General features: G+C 48.8%; 1 protein-coding gene across 2 annotated transcripts in view; it reads right to left on the reverse strand.

The window, feature by feature from the left end:
• itpr2 (inositol 1,4,5-trisphosphate receptor, type 2) overlaps positions 1–17387 on the reverse strand; it is a 56468-nt gene that overhangs the window by 31990 nt on the left and 7091 nt on the right. Inside the window, exons 9-37 of one of the 2 annotated variants that reach the window (XM_086208052.1) lie at positions 16557–16652; positions 16220–16264; positions 14133–14284; positions 13738–13837; positions 13497–13657; positions 13276–13417; positions 12927–13085; positions 10106–10278; positions 9784–9903; positions 9374–9556; positions 8940–9191; positions 8709–8856; positions 8113–8260; positions 7688–7875; positions 7469–7592; positions 7321–7378; positions 7077–7242; positions 6640–6807; positions 6145–6231; positions 5935–6060; positions 5695–5817; positions 5308–5508; positions 3629–3880; positions 3426–3551; positions 2924–3052; positions 2519–2639; positions 2185–2366; positions 1942–2084; positions 896–1004 (exon numbers count right to left, since the gene is read on the reverse strand). In XM_086208052.1, the coding sequence (XP_086064178.1) occupies positions 896–1004; positions 1942–2084; positions 2185–2366; positions 2519–2639; positions 2924–3052; positions 3426–3551; positions 3629–3880; positions 5308–5508; positions 5695–5817; positions 5935–6060; positions 6145–6231; positions 6640–6807; positions 7077–7242; positions 7321–7378; positions 7469–7592; positions 7688–7875; positions 8113–8260; positions 8709–8856; positions 8940–9191; positions 9374–9556; positions 9784–9903; positions 10106–10278; positions 12927–13085; positions 13276–13417; positions 13497–13657; positions 13738–13837; positions 14133–14284; positions 16220–16264; positions 16557–16652 (4182 nt within the window). Of the gene's footprint in view, positions 1–895; positions 1005–1941; positions 2085–2184; positions 2367–2518; positions 2640–2923; positions 3053–3425; positions 3552–3628; positions 3881–5307; positions 5509–5694; positions 5818–5934; positions 6061–6144; positions 6232–6639; positions 6808–7076; positions 7243–7320; positions 7379–7468; positions 7593–7687; positions 7876–8106; positions 8261–8708; positions 8857–8939; positions 9192–9373; positions 9557–9783; positions 9904–10105; positions 10279–12926; positions 13086–13275; positions 13418–13496; positions 13658–13737; positions 13838–14132; positions 14285–16219; positions 16265–16556; positions 16653–17387 lie in introns of both variants that reach the window. The other variant, XM_086208051.1, reaches the window with a different exon arrangement.

Genomic DNA, 17387 nt, shown 5'->3' on the forward strand with positions numbered 1-17387 from the left:
GAGCAGCTTCAACAACCCTGGAACTCCACTTGCTAAAGATGCTCCTGATTTGACGAAGGTGATGGAGGATGCATGTCAGCACCGTTCAGGGCGCCTACGGATGGAGGCCCCTGTGCTCTGGGGTAACAGGCTAGTACCACAGCACTGCCAGCCAAAAATAATCGCATTCACACAAGATCCAACAACAGCCATGCTTCTTTCTTCACCAGTTTACTTCAGGACAAGTTTTTGTTCAATAAACTGAGCTCTAAGGAACGCAGAACAAGTTGATGTGCATAAGAAGATGTCTGTCTGAGAAAACAAGAAGAGACAGACGAGCATTTTTTGGGTGAATCGTCTCATCCAGTCTCCCAAACCACTGGAACAAAGCAATTAGAGACCTGACTTTTTTGCACATTGGCTCAGAACTCTTCAGTCTCCTTCATCTCTCACTCCCTCTCCAGACCTGTGGCTGAGAGAGGGTGCAGCAGGACAAAGCCTCCTCTCACCCACCCGCTGCAGCATTGATTTGTTTGTTCAGTGCTCCCCCCTCCTCTTCCTCCTTCTTACTTCCTCCCTCCTATTCTCCCTCTCAGTCTGAGTGTGTCCTCAAGTGCCTCGCTGCCTTATGTAACATTGACAGGCCCACAGCATACTGATGAAGGAGAGTCTGGGCTCTGGGCCGACAGACCTGGGAGAGAAGGAGGACTACAGCGCTGCTGATGGGAGCCCAGCGGGTACTTGAAGACGAGCACAAATCCACAGCAGACCTTTAACTTATTTCATCTGGTTACTGTGTTTTTCTGTAACAGAGGCTGTGACTATTTTTGGATGAAAAACCCTGAAAGTTCTGAAAGTGATGGATAAATGAATGAACACATGCTTTGGGGTACAGCGTGCAGGGTCAACCACTCACAGACTCCTGAAAGCATTCTTTCTTGTCCAGCATCTCTCGGAGGGTCTGCAGGATCTTGATGCAGAGCTTCTCCTCTTTGTCCATGAGCTTCTTGGTGTGTTTGATCAGCCTGACAGATCGACAGCACAAGCGCCACGTTAATACTTCCACCATTGTTGAGGCTAATCTGGAAGCTAACGTACTAGGTTACAACATGGGGCACTCCGCTTCTGTCAGATCAGAAAGTAAAAGTACTTGATACTGCACTTGAGTCGATGTTTTGAGGTAATTGGGGATTTACTTTTCAAAGACTGTACTTTCGTATCTTTTCCACTACCAAACAAGCTTCTCCCTCAGTGATGAGGCGTTTGATCAGAACTATTGATTACTTTTATTCCGTCTCATTGTGACTCTTCCCTACTTCGAGATGCATCTCAGTCAAAACAGATGGGATGATGACATAAAAATGTGTGTGTGTGTGTGTGTGTGATGATCATATTCCCAGTTTGCTGCAGACACTGAAAAATGACATCCAAAAATTTAATTTTAATATTTTAAGAATATAGTAAATAATTTTGATGTTATTTTTCTTTAGAAATGTATCTTACTCTCTTTTTATTAATACAGTTGTATTTTTGATTACACTTCATAGAAAAACTTCGGTTTCCAGGTAAAAGGGAACTTTCAACTGAAATGTCAGTTTCACTCGCACAGTGGCTGTCAGTGACTTCACCCTCGTAAAAGTTACAGGTTCGTAATGATAATAATAATAATACATTACAGAATGAAAAACCCTGTTAATAACATCAAATACAGCCACCATGATCAAAACTAGGTCATAAAAAAGAAATAAATAATTGAAGAAAATCACTGCAAAAACGAGCAAAAGTACAAGGTCAAGCCAGGCGGTGAAGGTGAATCAATCCTACAGCCTAGTGAACTCCACACCACAAGTTCAGGCGCTGGTCTTCCCTAAACCAGGCGAACACATTTAAAAGTGGTCTGTGAGCCTTCAATAAGAAGATTATGTTCTTTATTCCATTTACAGGTTTTTGACAGCGACTTACTTTGACATGAAAGCGCCACTTTCACAGCGTAACCGAGCAGCCTCTGGAAACAGCAGCTCGGGGCTGTGCAGAACATCCACCAGCACAGAGAACTCTGCCTGAACCTTTGGACTGAACTGCTCCTCCAGACAGGACACGACCCCCTGCGCACACACACGCACGCACACGCACACGCACACGCACACGCACACCTCTGAAGAACATGCATCGAGCGCTCATGGATGTGTTCTCTCTGTTGCATACCTGCAGCTTCTCAATGATGTTCTTGTAGTCGGGGCCACCCAGGGGCTCCTTGCGGGGCCTGTTGCGGGCAGTGATCCTCCAGTCCTTGGCTGCCCTCTGCACCATGTTGCTATGGACCTTTAGAGATAAAGTGTTGACCTGACTATCCAGGTCCACTGGGATGGCTATGGCCCGTGCTTTGGCTGGAGAGAATATGAAGGGTAAGACACATGACCACACAGCACGGTCGCGTCACACCACTGCACTGTAACACTACATCTTAAATGCGCTGCAGTGCCTCCACTGAACCTCATGTTGAAAACCAAAGACTGGACAGCAGAGTAGCCGCACGCACCCACGTCAGCCAGAGTTTTGATGCAACTCTCAATGTTTGCCTTCTGAGCCGAGATGACCCAGTTGCAGTTGTAGATCCTGAAAGCAGACTGGAGCAGCTTGATGAAGACTGATTGGTTTGTCTGTGAAAAAGGGAAGACTGGCATAAATGTAGTGAAAGAGACATAATGGAAACCTGGAAACTGTCTCAATGGGAAGCATGACTGGAAACTTCTACCAAACTACCTCAGGTGGGTGTTCTCAGTACAAATGTCTGACATGAAACGAGAAGGTCCCCTGTGACGGTGCAGGGAAGGAGGCAGCAGACATCTTTACAGTTAAGTAGCTAAAAGTTGGCAAAGCCTGGGATGCGCCCTGAGTGAGCCTCCCTCTGAGAGCACATTGCTCTTCCATCCAAAAACTCTACCTGCAGGTTGGAGTGGTTGACAGAGAAAGGTGAGCTGAAGAAGCCCTTGACGATGGCCATCACGGTCTCCGTCACATACTTCTCCAGAGCCAGATCAGCATGGTTGCGGTCCGTGGTAGAGTTACACACCTGAGGATGCAGAAGGAACATTCCATCACACCGTTGTTCACAGTGTGGAGGCGTGGCCCGGCAGGTAGAGCCACGTCTGGTGACCCAAAGAGGCCGCACCAGCGACCAAGTGCCCAGAGATTGAACCCCTAATTGGTGCTGGTAGGGTGTTGGCACCATGAATGGAAGCCTCCCCCATCGTTGTGTGTGTGTGTGTGTGAGTGAGTGAGTGAGAGAGAGAGAGAGAGAGAGAGAGAGAGAGAGACAGACAGAGAGAGAGAGAGACAGACAGAGAGAGAGAGAGAGACAGAGTAGTACATAACTGAAGTCCCTTCACCATTTGCAGGCTATACCCTGCAGCACCAGACAGGGGTCACCTAGATGGCAGCCTTACACTGGACATGTCCACCAGAAAGTTGTCAAAGAGCTTCCAGATGTGGTTGGAGGTGTAGATCTCCTTCATTTCCACCTCTGTGTCGACGTAGCAGTGATTCACAAAGTTCACGTAAGCAGTTTTCACCTGTTGGGGAGAGAATGAGGGTGAGACACAGTTCCTGCTGCTTCATGCTCCCCGCTGCTTCGCCCCTCCAGCTTCACCTCTGGTATGCAGTTGACATCCGTGACAACTTTGACGATGTCGTCCAGGGGAAGCAGAGAGTTGCATTTCAGCTCCGTGTAGACGTTCTTGCCCTCGGTGCAGGCAGCCAGGAGCTCCACAAGCGTGTTGTGATAGGCCAGAGCTCCGTCCTCGTCTGTTCGCTCCCGCTCAGAGGCCATCATCTGCAGCAGCGCCGGGAAGGAGGAGCGGTCGTTGTAAAATACCAGGACATCCTCGCCTCCGTTCACCAGCTGGAGGACGACATGTGAGAGGGAAATCTAGGATTTACCTGACAACATGACACATTCACTGCGGATGGGTTTTTTTCCCCTTTTCTTCTCAGCCTTTGTTGAATAGCATTATTAGAGGGATGGTGGGAGCAAGGAGCTGCAACAAAGACCCTGAGCTGAAGTCAGACGGATCTCCATAAACAGTTGCAGCAACAACAGCATAAACACACAGACGCCTTCGTCTCCAGCTTCTAGGGGCTGCATCACAATCAGCTGGACAGCTCAAAGCTTTGAATTTCAGTCGTTTTGAAAATCCTGTTCATACAATCAAATGCAGCCAAATGCTCCCGTAACTGGTGAGCACTGAGAAGAGGGCAGTCAGTGAACACAACAAAAGCAGGAAGCCATCCATCATCCATCCATCATCCATCCATCATCCATCCATCATCCATCCATCATCCAGCCATCATCCATCATCCAGCCATCATCCATCCATCATCCATCCAGCCATCATCCAGCCATCATCCATCATCCAGCCATCATCCAGCCATCATCCATCCATCATCCATCCATCATCCATCCAGCCATCATCCAGCCATCATCCATCATCCAGCCATCATCCATCCATCATCCATCCAGCCATCATCCAGCCATCATCCAGCCATCATTCAGCCATCATCCAGCCATCATCCATCCATCATCCATCCATCATCCATCCAGCCATCATCCAGCCATCATCCATCCATCCATAATCCAGCCATCATCCATCCATCCATCCATCCATCATCCAGCCATCATCCATCCATCCATCATCCAGCCATCATCATCCATCCAGCCATCATCCATCCATCCATCATCCAGCCATCATCCATCCATCCATCATCCATCCATCATCCATCCATCATCCAGCCATCATCCATCCATCCATCATCCATCATTCATCCATCCATCCTTCCATGTTCCCCCTCTCCTCCTGTTCAGGGTGGTGGGGGTGGAGCCTATCCCAGCAGCCTTCCCCCTGGACAGGTCACCAGTCCATGGCAGGGCCAACACATAGAGACAGACAACCATTGGCTCTCCCAGCCACGCCTACGGTCAATTTAGAGTCTGGATTAACCTGGTCCCTCTTGATGTCTTTGGACTGTGGAGGAAGCTGGAGTACCAGAGAGAACCCAGCAGGAACAGGGAGAACATGGAGACCCACCCAGAAAGACCCCGTGCTGCAGCCGGGGCTCCACCCACAACCTTCTTGTTGGGGGGCACAGGGAGGACCACTGCTCCACCGGGCCGGCCATAAAAAAGCAGTAACCTACATTATAAATGAATGAATCTTTGCAGGATCAGAGGAGAAGAAAGAAATGGATGAAGAGAAAGCGCTCCAGAGGACTTCTACCAAGCTGAGCTGCGAGCAGCGATGGGCAGGCCCTCTGCAGCCGCTCCCGTCTCACCTCTGTCATGACTTTGTCCTGGCACTTCTTTACATACTTCCCGTCAGCTTTCACAATGGTCTGCAGGAACTTGAGGTACAGAACATGTCGCCCGTGCGTTTCAATGCAGTGGACAAAGTGATGCACCACACGGTCGCCGATCTCATTGCACAGCTGGTAGTTATTCATGAAGATGTGACGTATCGTCTCAGCTTCTAGCAACTGGTAAAAATCAAAAGCCGCAGTTCAGTGTTTTATAGACTTTTCACATCCAACAGAAAATCACAAGACAGAGAACCTTTTTTCTGAATCAAGGAAAGTTCTGAAACTTGTTTAGCTGTTGTTGTGTTTCACTGCTCTGCTAGAAAAGACGAACAGGTGTGGGACGGGACTGAATCAAGGTCCTACCCCGGGAGTGAGGAAGAGATTGAGGTGTTTATGGAGCAGAGCTTGGTTCTGAGAGTTCCCTCTGCAGAAATTCTGCAGAAAGGCGTGCGCCAGGGTCATGATCTCATTCATCTTCTCGTCGCTCTGTGAAAGAACAGACAAATGAAAAGAACGTTGATGGTAGAGGAGGTCGGGCAGAGGGACACCAGGACCCTGATATGACAAGAGCAGTCCTTCAGCTGGCTACAGCGGTGGTCTCACCTTCTCATAGGGGATCTGCAGCAGGTCCAGAACCACAGTATGGGCCCCCATGTTCTTCAGAAGCCTCTGCTGCTGCATACGACTCTTTTTACTCAGGTAGCACAGCTTACTGAGACGCAGCAGGATCTACACGAGGCACAAGCACCCACTAAACAACTACTGAAGGAGTATCTGATGAGAATAACCCGGGAGTGAAGACATGAAACTCACCTCTTTGACGATTTTGTAGTTGTTTGCTTTGTTGCTATCAATCTGAGGTTTATTATCCCCGTCTTGCACTGGGCTCAGTACAACCTCCTGGCAGGAGACATGAAAACGTTTAGTAACCAAATACAATTTTAATATCATTCATGTGTTCGACAATGTGTTAAATATTTCAGTCATATCTTTACGACACGGCTGACTTGAGTCCCTCGGCTCTTATGTGTTCAACCAGCCCCAAAAGGTTTATCTGTGGCAGGCAACAACCTCTGTATCCTGTCTGCAATTACCAGGATCTGTCACAGTACATCGGAAGAGTCTGTGCACTGAGCTTATAATTACGTTTGTTTTCTTCGACAACAAAATATAACACCAAGGACATAAAAAAGAGACCTGGTGAATAAAATATGTTCCTGTTCTCCAGACATGATTATTAATTCAGAAAAAGAGAGAAATCTGAACAGACTCTTAGAGGCTGGACGGTAGTATATGATGGTTCAGCACCTCATTGTTCTGTTCTTTGCTCGGCCTGACCCCCAGCTCCTCGCTGCTGTACACGCCACTCTTCTCCACCCACAACTCCGATTTCTCAACAGTCAGACGCAGCTGGTCCAGGTCTGTCTTGATCTGTTTGTAGCTTTCCACATCCTGCTCAGACACTAGCAGCTGGACCTGGAAAATAGACAGATGTGCACACTCGAAGTAAGAAACAAACCAGACACAGTGAGTGTGTGCTTTAGTGAGTCAGCGCCCTGTTAGTGTGTGCGGCTCTGCAGAACATTCCAGCTGAGGAGCGTTTACAACAGCTCCTGCTTGGCCCTTCAGAGATCCCTCCTAATCCACACCGATTACATCAAATGTGACAACAATTATTTAACTCGGGAGGTTAACGGTTGTTCGCTCAACAAGCATCACCTCAAGTGTGACTGCTGTGTCGCTACCTGTTTGAAGGCCTGCAGCACCTCCGCTCTCTGGCTGAAGTGTTTGAAGATGAGCTGCAGCGAGCCAGACACCAGCGGGGGATAATCTTGCATAATGAGGTGGATCAGAACCCTCAAAAATGTCCGGCCACCTTCATTGTCAAGTTCCACTGCGCTTAACTCAGAGCTGAAATCACACAGACAGTTAAATCGCAGGCTTTGGTCTCTATGTATGAACATCTGAGGGTGAGTGAGCTTCACTTACCTGCCCGCAAACATGCTCTCAGCTTTCGTTGCAATCTCATCTATGTCTGGATCAGAAGCTGGAGACGAAACCAAGAGGGAATTTTAGCAGGTTAACATCTACTAGCAACACATCTTCAGCAGCTGCATAGGAGAAGGTGATGTCTCACGTGTGAAAGGGGACAGGTCAATTGTTGAGACGGAGTTCTCAGATACGCTCTTGTCTCCAAACTCTTTCTTGTAGATGGACAACAAATATGTGATTTTGTAATCCAACCTGACGCTCAGGATGAACTGACACAGAAGACAAAACAGCACACAAGAATCAATCCAAACCAGTGAAACTGCACCTGGAAGCGCCGCGTGCTCATCCGGCTAGCAGCGCTTACCTGCAGGATCTCGATGATCTTCAGCTTCGTGTCCATCACCATGACGTCCTCATTGTCTGGCAGGAAGTGTCCTTTCCCGTAGCGCAGGGAGGGAGGGGTGTCGGGCAGGCTGTGAGGCACGCCTCGACTCATCACCATCTGCGTCATCATTTCGCCAACACCGTGGATGGTGCGCAGCACGTTGTTGCCTAAACAGTCATCACATTAGCACATTAGCTTGGTTCTGCGTTTTACATGGATTTACTGACATCCAAGCCAACGTTAGCTGTCCCCTCAAGCCCAGGTCTATTCAGCAGCTTCGAGAGCTGTAAAAGTTCTTCCTGCCCACAGACCTCAAATGTATTGTGTTTAATATGCAGAATTTAAAAAACAACAATGGACTGACACCATTGACAGATGCGTGTGTACTGTAAACCTACACTGACCAGCTTCTGGACTCTTATTGAGCTTGTTCATGAAAGTCAGAGGATGCTGGACAATATCCAGGATGGCCAGCAGGGTGCGCGTTAGTCGCAGCAGCTCACTGAAGCTGTAGAAACCGAAGTAGACCAGGTTACGGGCCAGATTCACCACCTAGAAGAGAGCAGCCAAACACACGGGTCCGCTTTTAACCAGACGTAGTATGTGTCATGAGCCAACCATGAGAGAGTCCACAGGCCGCTGGAGAGGCTCTACATCAGCATGCTGGTATGCTAACAGTGATAGCCAGTACACGACCTTTGACCTGACGACAGTGATAGGACACAGAAGATTTTAGTCATTACCATGCCGCAGCTACTCAAAGCAAAACCCTAAAAATGGCGTAGCCATGGAGTCAGGCACCAAAGTCATCAGATGACTGAGCCACATCAAGTCATCTGGTAGATGTTGGTATAACTTTACTTAATGAGTGAGACCTTTGGCCTGCAGAGGGAAAACTAACTTATGTCCTCGTAAAAGTATTTTGGGATATCTGAGTGTGGATCTCCACCGCCGCCAGGCCACTGGCTGATGACATGACTACTTAGATCATTTTGCTCACCTCTAGCGTGAGTTCATTTTTGTCTTTATCCCCAAATGGAAACGGCTGGCTGACCACGTCTTTGAGGTACTCTTCGACAAACTCCATGGTGGGAGCGAACTTCCTCTTCATCTCCTCTCTCGAGGTGTCTGTGGACTCGTATTCAAAGCTAGCAAAGAAGCACAACAACAACCTGTGTTTGCTTGCCTGAACTCTACCCTCACACACGTAATCACAGACCTAGATGCTCACTCATGGATTGTGATCTTAGAGGGGATCTCGGTCCAGAGGCGGGCGTAGCGCACCGGGACCACGGCCTCCTGGGGGTCACGGTCCACGTGCATGTGCAGCATGAGGCGGCAGAAGGACGCTCTCAGGTTGAAGGGTAAGCAGTCATCGAACATGCAGCGCAGGATGAGATCCACGGGCAGCTGACAGGAGATCTGGTTGATGGCCAGATACTGACGGTCCAGACACATTTTAGCAAAAAGGTTCAGCTGGTACCTGCAGCAGGAATAAGGAGGCAGGCTCAGAAACGAAAGCATGTGAAGAGATTTTGGTGTTGTAGATTTGACATGAAACATGAAAGCAACGTCTGTTGCGTGCGTTTCCCCAGCATGTCCTGTGTTACTGGGGAGAAAAGGTTGGGCATGTCGAGGGAGCAAAAGAGAGAATGGCAGCGACACCTGTAGTAGGTGATGATGTCTACATCCATCTTATGGTTGCCCTTGGCATCCTGGGCCAGGTGGCGGATGGATTTGCCATGAGGCTCCTTATGGCTGTCGATCCAGTAGAGCCAAACCTCCTCCTCCTCCTCCACCTCCTGCAGCAGCGAGGACTCCAGGGTGAGCTCTGTGTTAGGGATCAGTCTGGGGAGAGGAGACAGAGAGAGTGAGACAGAAAAGAGTTATGAGAAAAATTGCTCACTCTGACATAAAGCTGCTTCTCGCCCGGCAAATATCGAGTTTAAAAACAGACACACTTGAGGAAGCAGCACTCTGCCTGTGTACGCATACATGTTTCAAAATGAACAAGTGATGTACGACAGGACCAATAAGAAAGGTTTTACATGCAGACGCCACTGGCTGTGACTCACTTGGTCTGGATGAGGATGTCTGCATTGGTGGGGTTCAGCATGAATTTACAGATGAGCTCCTGTGTGACGGGGATGGCCGTCTTATTGGACACACAGAGATCAGACAGATAATCCAGGAATCTGGAGGGGACGAGCAGACATGAGTCACCGTGTTAACAAGGTTTCAGCCGTTCATGTGATCGTTGCACATAAACTCATTAAGAGCAGGAGAACTCCTGCTAATAACTGAACATTTCAAGCTTCTTTAAGGCTTCCTCCTTATGTGATACAGGGTTTTCCAGGTCTTTGTTCCCGTGGCGGTCTGACGTGCTGGATGTCTAACCTGGGCTCCCTGTTGCGCCTCAGCAGGCTGACGAAGGTCTCGATCTCTCGGGCCGTGATGTGCTTTTCCAGCAGCTTGCGGTTGTTGTGCAACAGAGCGGTGATGGTGTCCTCCGCCAGAATCTCATAACCAATCTGAGACTGCATGATGGAGAACTTTTTTGCTATATATTCCTGTGTGGCACAAGAAACTTGTGGTTATAATCAATAATCAAGTGGACAGAGCAACATACACAGAGCATCCAGTTTGTTTTTATTGAATTCCAGTTTAATTAGAAGGAGCGTGGTGAACAGAACATTTAAACAGCTCCCTGACTCACATTCATTAAGATACCCATAATCACAGCAGACCACTGAGCTCAACCAGAGGCAGGGCAGCCATTTATCAGTTAATATGCTGGCTATTTCTTGTAATTAACTGCTTATTCAATAAGCTTAAAAATGTCAGAAATAATGACAAGCCCAGGTGAGGTGGTGCAGTTTTACCAGCACTCAAAAAGCTTAAATTCGTCCAACTGCCACCAAGCAGCTCCAGCTGATAGCATCAAAGCTGGCTTTGATTTTTTCAAGTGTCCCTGGAAGTCATGACAGTATGAAAATTAGCTATAAAATGAAATGGAATTTAACCATCATTAATTTTATTCTTCATACCTGCGTTTTAATCTACCGTGACACGTCAAAAATGTCTGTCGGTTGCTTTTATTGATGTGACTATTAGAAACAACTGACAGTGAAATGAGAAGAAAGGGAAATGAAACCAACAAACCTCTTTGTCTGGGACTCGCTAGAACGAGTGGAAAGGTTAGCATCAGCTTAGCTAGTCACAGTCCACACAAGTGAGCCTCTAAGGTCAGTACTGAACCAACATCTGCACTTTCATGCTTTTCATTTTAACCTTTTATTCAAATGAATCATGATTTATGTATCAGTTGATTCTCTTCCGGGGCGGCCCGGTGGTCCTCACTGTGACCCCCCATCAAGAAGGTTGTGGGTGGAGCCCCGGCTGCAGCACGGGGTCTTTCTGGGTGAGTCTCCATGTTCTCCCTGTTCCTGCTGGGTTCTCTCTGGTACTCCAGCTTCCTCCACAGTCCAAAGACATCAAGAGGGACCAGGTTAATCCAGACTCTAAATTGACCGTAGGCGTGGCTGGGAGAGCCAATGGTTGTCTGTCTCTATGTGTTGGCCCTGCCATGGACTGGTGACCTGTCCAGGGGGAAGGCTGCTGGGATAGGCTCCACCCCCACCACCCTCAACAGGAGGAGAGGGAGAAGATGGAGGGATGGATGGATGATGGAGGGATGGATGGAGGGATGGATGGATGATGGATGGATGATGGATGGATGGATGGATGGATGATGGATGGATGGATGGATGATGGATGGATGGATGATGGATGGATGATGGATGGATGATGATGGATGGATGGATGATGGATGGATGGATGGATGGATGGATGGATGGATGGATGGATGGATGGATGGATGATGGATGGATGATGGATGGATGATGGATGGATGGATGGATGGATGATGGATGGATGGATGGATGATGGATGGATGGATGATGATGGATGGATGGATGATGATGGATGATGGATGGATGGATGGATGGATGATGGATGGATGATGGATGGATGATGGATGGATGATGGATGGATGGATGATGGATGGATGATGGATGGATGGATGATGGATGGATGATGGATGGATGATGGATGGATGATGGATGGATGGATGATGGATGATGATGGATGGATGGATGATGGATGGATGGATGGATGATGGATGATGATGGATGGATGGATGGATGATGGATGGATGATGGATGGATGATGGATGGATGATGGATGGATGATGGATGGATGGATGGATGATGGATGGATGATGGATGGATGGATGATGGATGGACGGATGATGGATGGATGATGGACGGATGATGGATGGACGGATGATGGATGGATGATGGATGGATGGATGGATGATGGACGGATGATGGATGGATGGATGATGGACGGATGATGGATGGATGGATGATGGATGGACGTATGATGGATGGACGGATGATGGATGGATGATGGATGGATGATGGATGGATGGATGATGGACGGATGATGGATGAATGATGGATGGATGATGGATGGATGGATGGATGATGGATGAATGGATGATGGACGGATGGATGATGGATGGATGATGGATGGATGGATGGATGATGATGGATGGCTGATGATGGATGATGGATGATGGATGGATGATGGATGGATGGATGGATGACGGATGATGATGGATGGATGGATGATGGATGGATGATGATGGATGGATGGATGATGGATGGATGATGATGGATGGTTGGATGAATGATGATGGATGGATGGATGGATGATGGATGGATGGATGGATGATGGATGGATGGATGGATGGATGGATGGATGGATGATGGATGATGATGGATGGATGATGATGGATGATGGATGGATGATGGATGGATGATGGATGGATGATGGATGGATGGATGATGATGGATGGATGGATGATGGATGGATGGTGGATGGATGGATGATGGATGGATGGATGATGGATGGACGGATGATGGATGGATGATGGATGGATGGATGGATGATGGACGGATGATGGATGGATGATGGATGGATTCTCCTCTCTAATTAAAGATGTTGATTGAGCTCCCTAAAGCTCCAGCACAGGTTTTCCCTCACAGTGTCTGTAGTCAGACAGCCCCCCCCCCCCCCACACACACACATAATCAATAACCTCGTGAGCCTCAACATCACCTCCATTTAGACTCGTGTGGAGGCGGACACCTGCCTGGTTTTTGCGGTAGTCCTGCTGGGAGTGCCGCAGCACCCTGTAGCAGAGTCTCAGCATGTACTTGAAGTGAGCATAGCGCTGGTCCCCCAAATCCTCCAACTTCAACATGGGTCCGTCACCTTGATCTGTGAAGGGAGCCTTCAGGATGCCAAAGATCTAGAGGTAAAGACACCTGCATGAAGAACCCAGCAAGACCTGCACCTGCAGACTTCGCAAGTAAGAAAATGACTGTAGAACAGATGTCTGAGGGCCAGTCTGTGGTCGCACTGCCTCACTACCAGGGTGGGTCAGTCCGCCTGCAGGTAGCCTTCAGGCAAAGGGGAGATCTGGGTGTGTGAGCGCTGACCTGGGCCAGGATGTTCTGCTCCCTCATGAGTTTCTGCCTCTCTCTGTTGGGGGTAGAGGTGGCCACAGACAGAACCTCCTGGCCGTTGTTTGGAACCACACATACAAAGAAAACCAGGTCCTCCAGGAGCTTCGTCACAAATCTGAAATATACATGAAACCATCATAAATAATGCACCAAAACACCTGGTGTCACCTGTGTGGTCAGGCTCGACTACGTACCTCCTCTCGTTCTGAGCGATGTTTCCATATTGAAGCTTCCTCACCGTGGACTCCAGCACCTTGCTGGCATCGTTGGCAAAGTCCAAGTCTCTGACCTCCGACAGGGGGACGGACACGATAGCAAACGCCTCTTTGTCCTCTTTAGTGGGACAGGTGCCAATCTATTGTGAGAGAAGAGCCCAGGTAATGCATCTGTGCTTAAAACGTGTGTGTGTGTGTGCGCGCGTGTGTGTGGGGAGACCTTGAGCATGACTGGACGCTCCTCCTCTGCATCAATGGGCACGTTGGTGCTGGTCACCCAAGTGTTGGTGCACAAGTGCCTGAGCCTCACGTAAGAGTTCCTGAGGAACCATGAAGCAGGTTGATTTACCTTGTTTATGATTTCAGTGGTGTGTGTGTGCGTGTGTGTGTGGAGGGCAAATGTTGACTGTATCTGCACACGTGGCGATGAGTGACAGTAAATATACGTGAACATGCTGGTACCCACTAAGTGGTTACTAAACACGTTGATGATCAGGGTGGTTTGGCGTCAGCCTGTTCTTGGTCAGAATCGTCCATCATAACGTGCTTGTTTCCAGCTGAACACAGTTCAGTTTCAGAGAGGCTGTTCTGTGTGTCTGTGGCTGAGGGACTGACCGGGGCACCAGACAGTCCGCCCGCTGCAGCGTGGTGGCGTCCAGCTCAAACAGCGAGGCGATGTCATTCCCGTGAGGAACAGACACCAGGGTGAATGCGATCTTGTCTGCTGCTTGATGCTTCTTCTTGGAAAACACAGCATCTGTCTCATTCTGCAGCGCGCGCACACATACACACACACACACACAATTCAAAAAAAAAAGAAGCAGGATGATGATCGTTACAACAGTTTCTACTCATTAATCTAGAGAGTAAAACTTGTCCTTGGCAGCCATTTTGAGAGTCCGCGTAAACACGGGTGTGACGACTGACATGAACGCAGCTTCTCTTCCATGCAGGCACACAACCTTCAGTCGTGTTCACCCACAAGTTTGTGTCAACATGGCTGTTGTGATAAGTTGCAGCGTGAAGATATCCAATATCTTACTAGATTCTGAAAGTTACAACCAATATTGACTTCATTGATTATTGATTTGCCATCGTGAAGTTCCAGGGTGCACCAAAAACACTGTATCATCTCAAATTCCTTCATCAAATTTGTGAGTTATGTTTTACCCACTCATATTCTACAAAGAACTACTCTTCCTCCCCCTGATTGGCTCCGTCCCTGATCCATCTCACTCCACTCAGCCGAGGTAGGGACCGAGGCCCAGCCAATCAGAGACAGCGAGGGACTGAGGGCGGGTCACCTGGGGATGCACACCCTATACGTCCCAGACCTCCTTCAGATACTTTCTTGGACAAATGGTTGTGTGTGGGAGCAGCAGGACTGCCAGCTGAAGTCTGATTCCCACCAGTCCAAACCAGCTGCACCAGTACCATCTCTGACAGAACCAGAACTGGCAATGCAAACCTCACCACTGCTGGTGCCATGACTACAGCGCATGAAGCCATAGCTTTGCTCTGACAGCCAGTCATGCAGCAGAACCAGCAGCAGCATCCTGCTGAGCCTGAAGCCACGAGCATCACGTCACTTGTTTCGCAGATTTACGAGGCTGGAAAAGTTTGAACTCCTGTGCTGATTAAAGAGTTAATGATCCGCCAATGAGTCCATCGCTTCTGTCCTCTTTCCATGCAGCAGCACTCAACCGAACAACATCATCACCCACTTACTTCATTCATCATTGTACTGTATTTTGAGAATTCAGCCTCCTTTCAAACGTATGTGCATTACATGTTTGTGGCAGTCTGACACCAGATTTCAACGTAAATAAATTCATGAATTTCTATAAAGAGGCGACGGCTGAGGAGAACAGACAGACGTCGGCTGAACCTGCGTGTCAGACTCCTGAGGTGGGAGCGTGCGGCCAGAGAGCTGTGACTTGCTCTGTGGTGTAATAGTCTGCAGTATGTAGGCTGGTACAGTCTGCGCTGTGCAGATGCAGCAGATAATGGCGAGGGTTAATTCCTCCTACTGTTCTCTGCATGTCAATGGGAAGCTCCCCAGAGCTGCCTCCACGGCTCTGCATCTCTATCCTCCCACACCCCACCCGCCTCCTCCTCCCCTCCACTGGTGACTCACCCCACCAGCTTAGCACAGGCAAGTGGAGCAGAGCAGACAGCACGTCTGCCTCCCCTCCTACCCCTCTCACAGGGCACCCCCCCCCCACCCAGACATTATGTAAGGGGCCCCCTGTGTGTCTGAAATTCAGCATGTGCATGAGAAAGGGTGAGACAGGTTGTGTGCGTGTTCCTTCCACTGCCAGAATACAAATGTGCAAGGTAGCGAAGAGCTGAAAGAAATGTCTAGATATAGATTCAGAGTAGGCAGTGTGTGTGTGTGTGTGTGTGTGTGTACAAGTACTTTGTGGGTGTGAGAGTGAACTGGTGATATTGCATAACCAAGGGATAAAGAGACAGAGAGGGCCAGACAATGAACAACTGCTTCGAAATGAGCTTTTTTTCCAGCTAATGTTTCCTTGTTCAAAGCTCATTTCAGTCACCAGCTGTCTGACTCATCCATGGTGCTGAACAGCAGACCACTCGCCTCTGTACATCGCTCAGTTACAAAACCAGCCCAGTGTGTTGGATAATACGATGACGACTCTGGCGTCCCGGTTGGAGACGTGACGCTCCGGGCGACTCACCTCTCGTTTCGACTCCCCCGTGTTGTCTTTGAATTCAGGGTTCACCTGCAGAGCAGCAGAGTGTCAGTGGCTTCTGATCAGGAAAGTTCTGTTGTTAACTCTACCAGCCTCACCCCCCCATTACAAGCTACAGTAAAGAATGAGTGATACCGGCCATATCAATGGGAACACTGCCACCTAGAGCTCAACACAGTCCCTCTCAACTGAGCCAATTCAGAAACTGGAGACTCAGAATATTACACACTGCAAAGCCACTGTTCGTGAAAAGTGGCGGTGACTGTGCTGATATTCCAAACTTGAAATGACAAGAGAGAGGAGGCCTGGCAGGAAGTCTCACCTCAGCAGCCAGGTAATTGCCGGTCGCCAGGTGTTTGAAGCGGATGAGGCTGTTCCACTGACCTGCTCCACCCCTGCAGGGGTCGTAGTGCACAACCTGCCATGGAGACACAGCGTAACTGATGAGACTGACGCACAAGTAGGCTCACTGTGTTTCAGAAGAACACCAATGCTCTCCTCAAAGGACTTCATGGTGCCGGAGAGGTTTGAGGTTGATTTCTGGGTGGGATTGGAATCTGTAACGCTGCTCTTATCTCAAGGTACAACCAGACAGCACACACTGCTACTGTTGAACAGGTGTGTGGAAGGAGTGACCAGCTTCGTGAGTCTGTTCTCAGAACCACATCAGTCTGATCAGAGTCAGCGTCCAGACTTTATCACACAGCTGCAACATGTCAGCAGCTGATATGTCACATTAAGACGTTGTGGAACAAACAGCAGAGGAACAGCAGGAACATGGAAATCGATCTGATAAAGAGGAACGTACAGTACAACGGACGGAAGACTACAGGCAGATATTCCAGAGTTTGTCTTAATCAAGCGTTGTAAAAGGAGAAAGTGCGATCAGGGGGTCGGGACCGCTGGCTCCCGAGGACCAAGCGTTCACTGAACCCCTATTGCGGTCCTGAGGAGCTGGTTGGCATGGCAGCTCCTCTATCAGCATCTGAATGCGTGTAAACAACATTGTTAAAGTGTTCTGAGAGGCGCGACAGTGAGAGCGCAGCCCATTTTCAAGTGTGATTTCCATTCAGCCTCTTTATCTGACTGCTACACACCTAGTGGTTAAACAGCGATCTCACCTACTGCAACACCAAACCAACAGAAATGTCGT

The sequence above is a fragment of the Aulostomus chinensis genome, chromosome 7 (assembly GCF_037954235.1).
Source record: "Aulostomus chinensis isolate RoL2024-O1b breed Wild chromosome 7, RoL_Achi_v1.0, whole genome shotgun sequence".
Classification (NCBI taxonomy): Eukaryota; Metazoa; Chordata; class Actinopteri; order Syngnathiformes; family Aulostomidae; genus Aulostomus; species Aulostomus chinensis.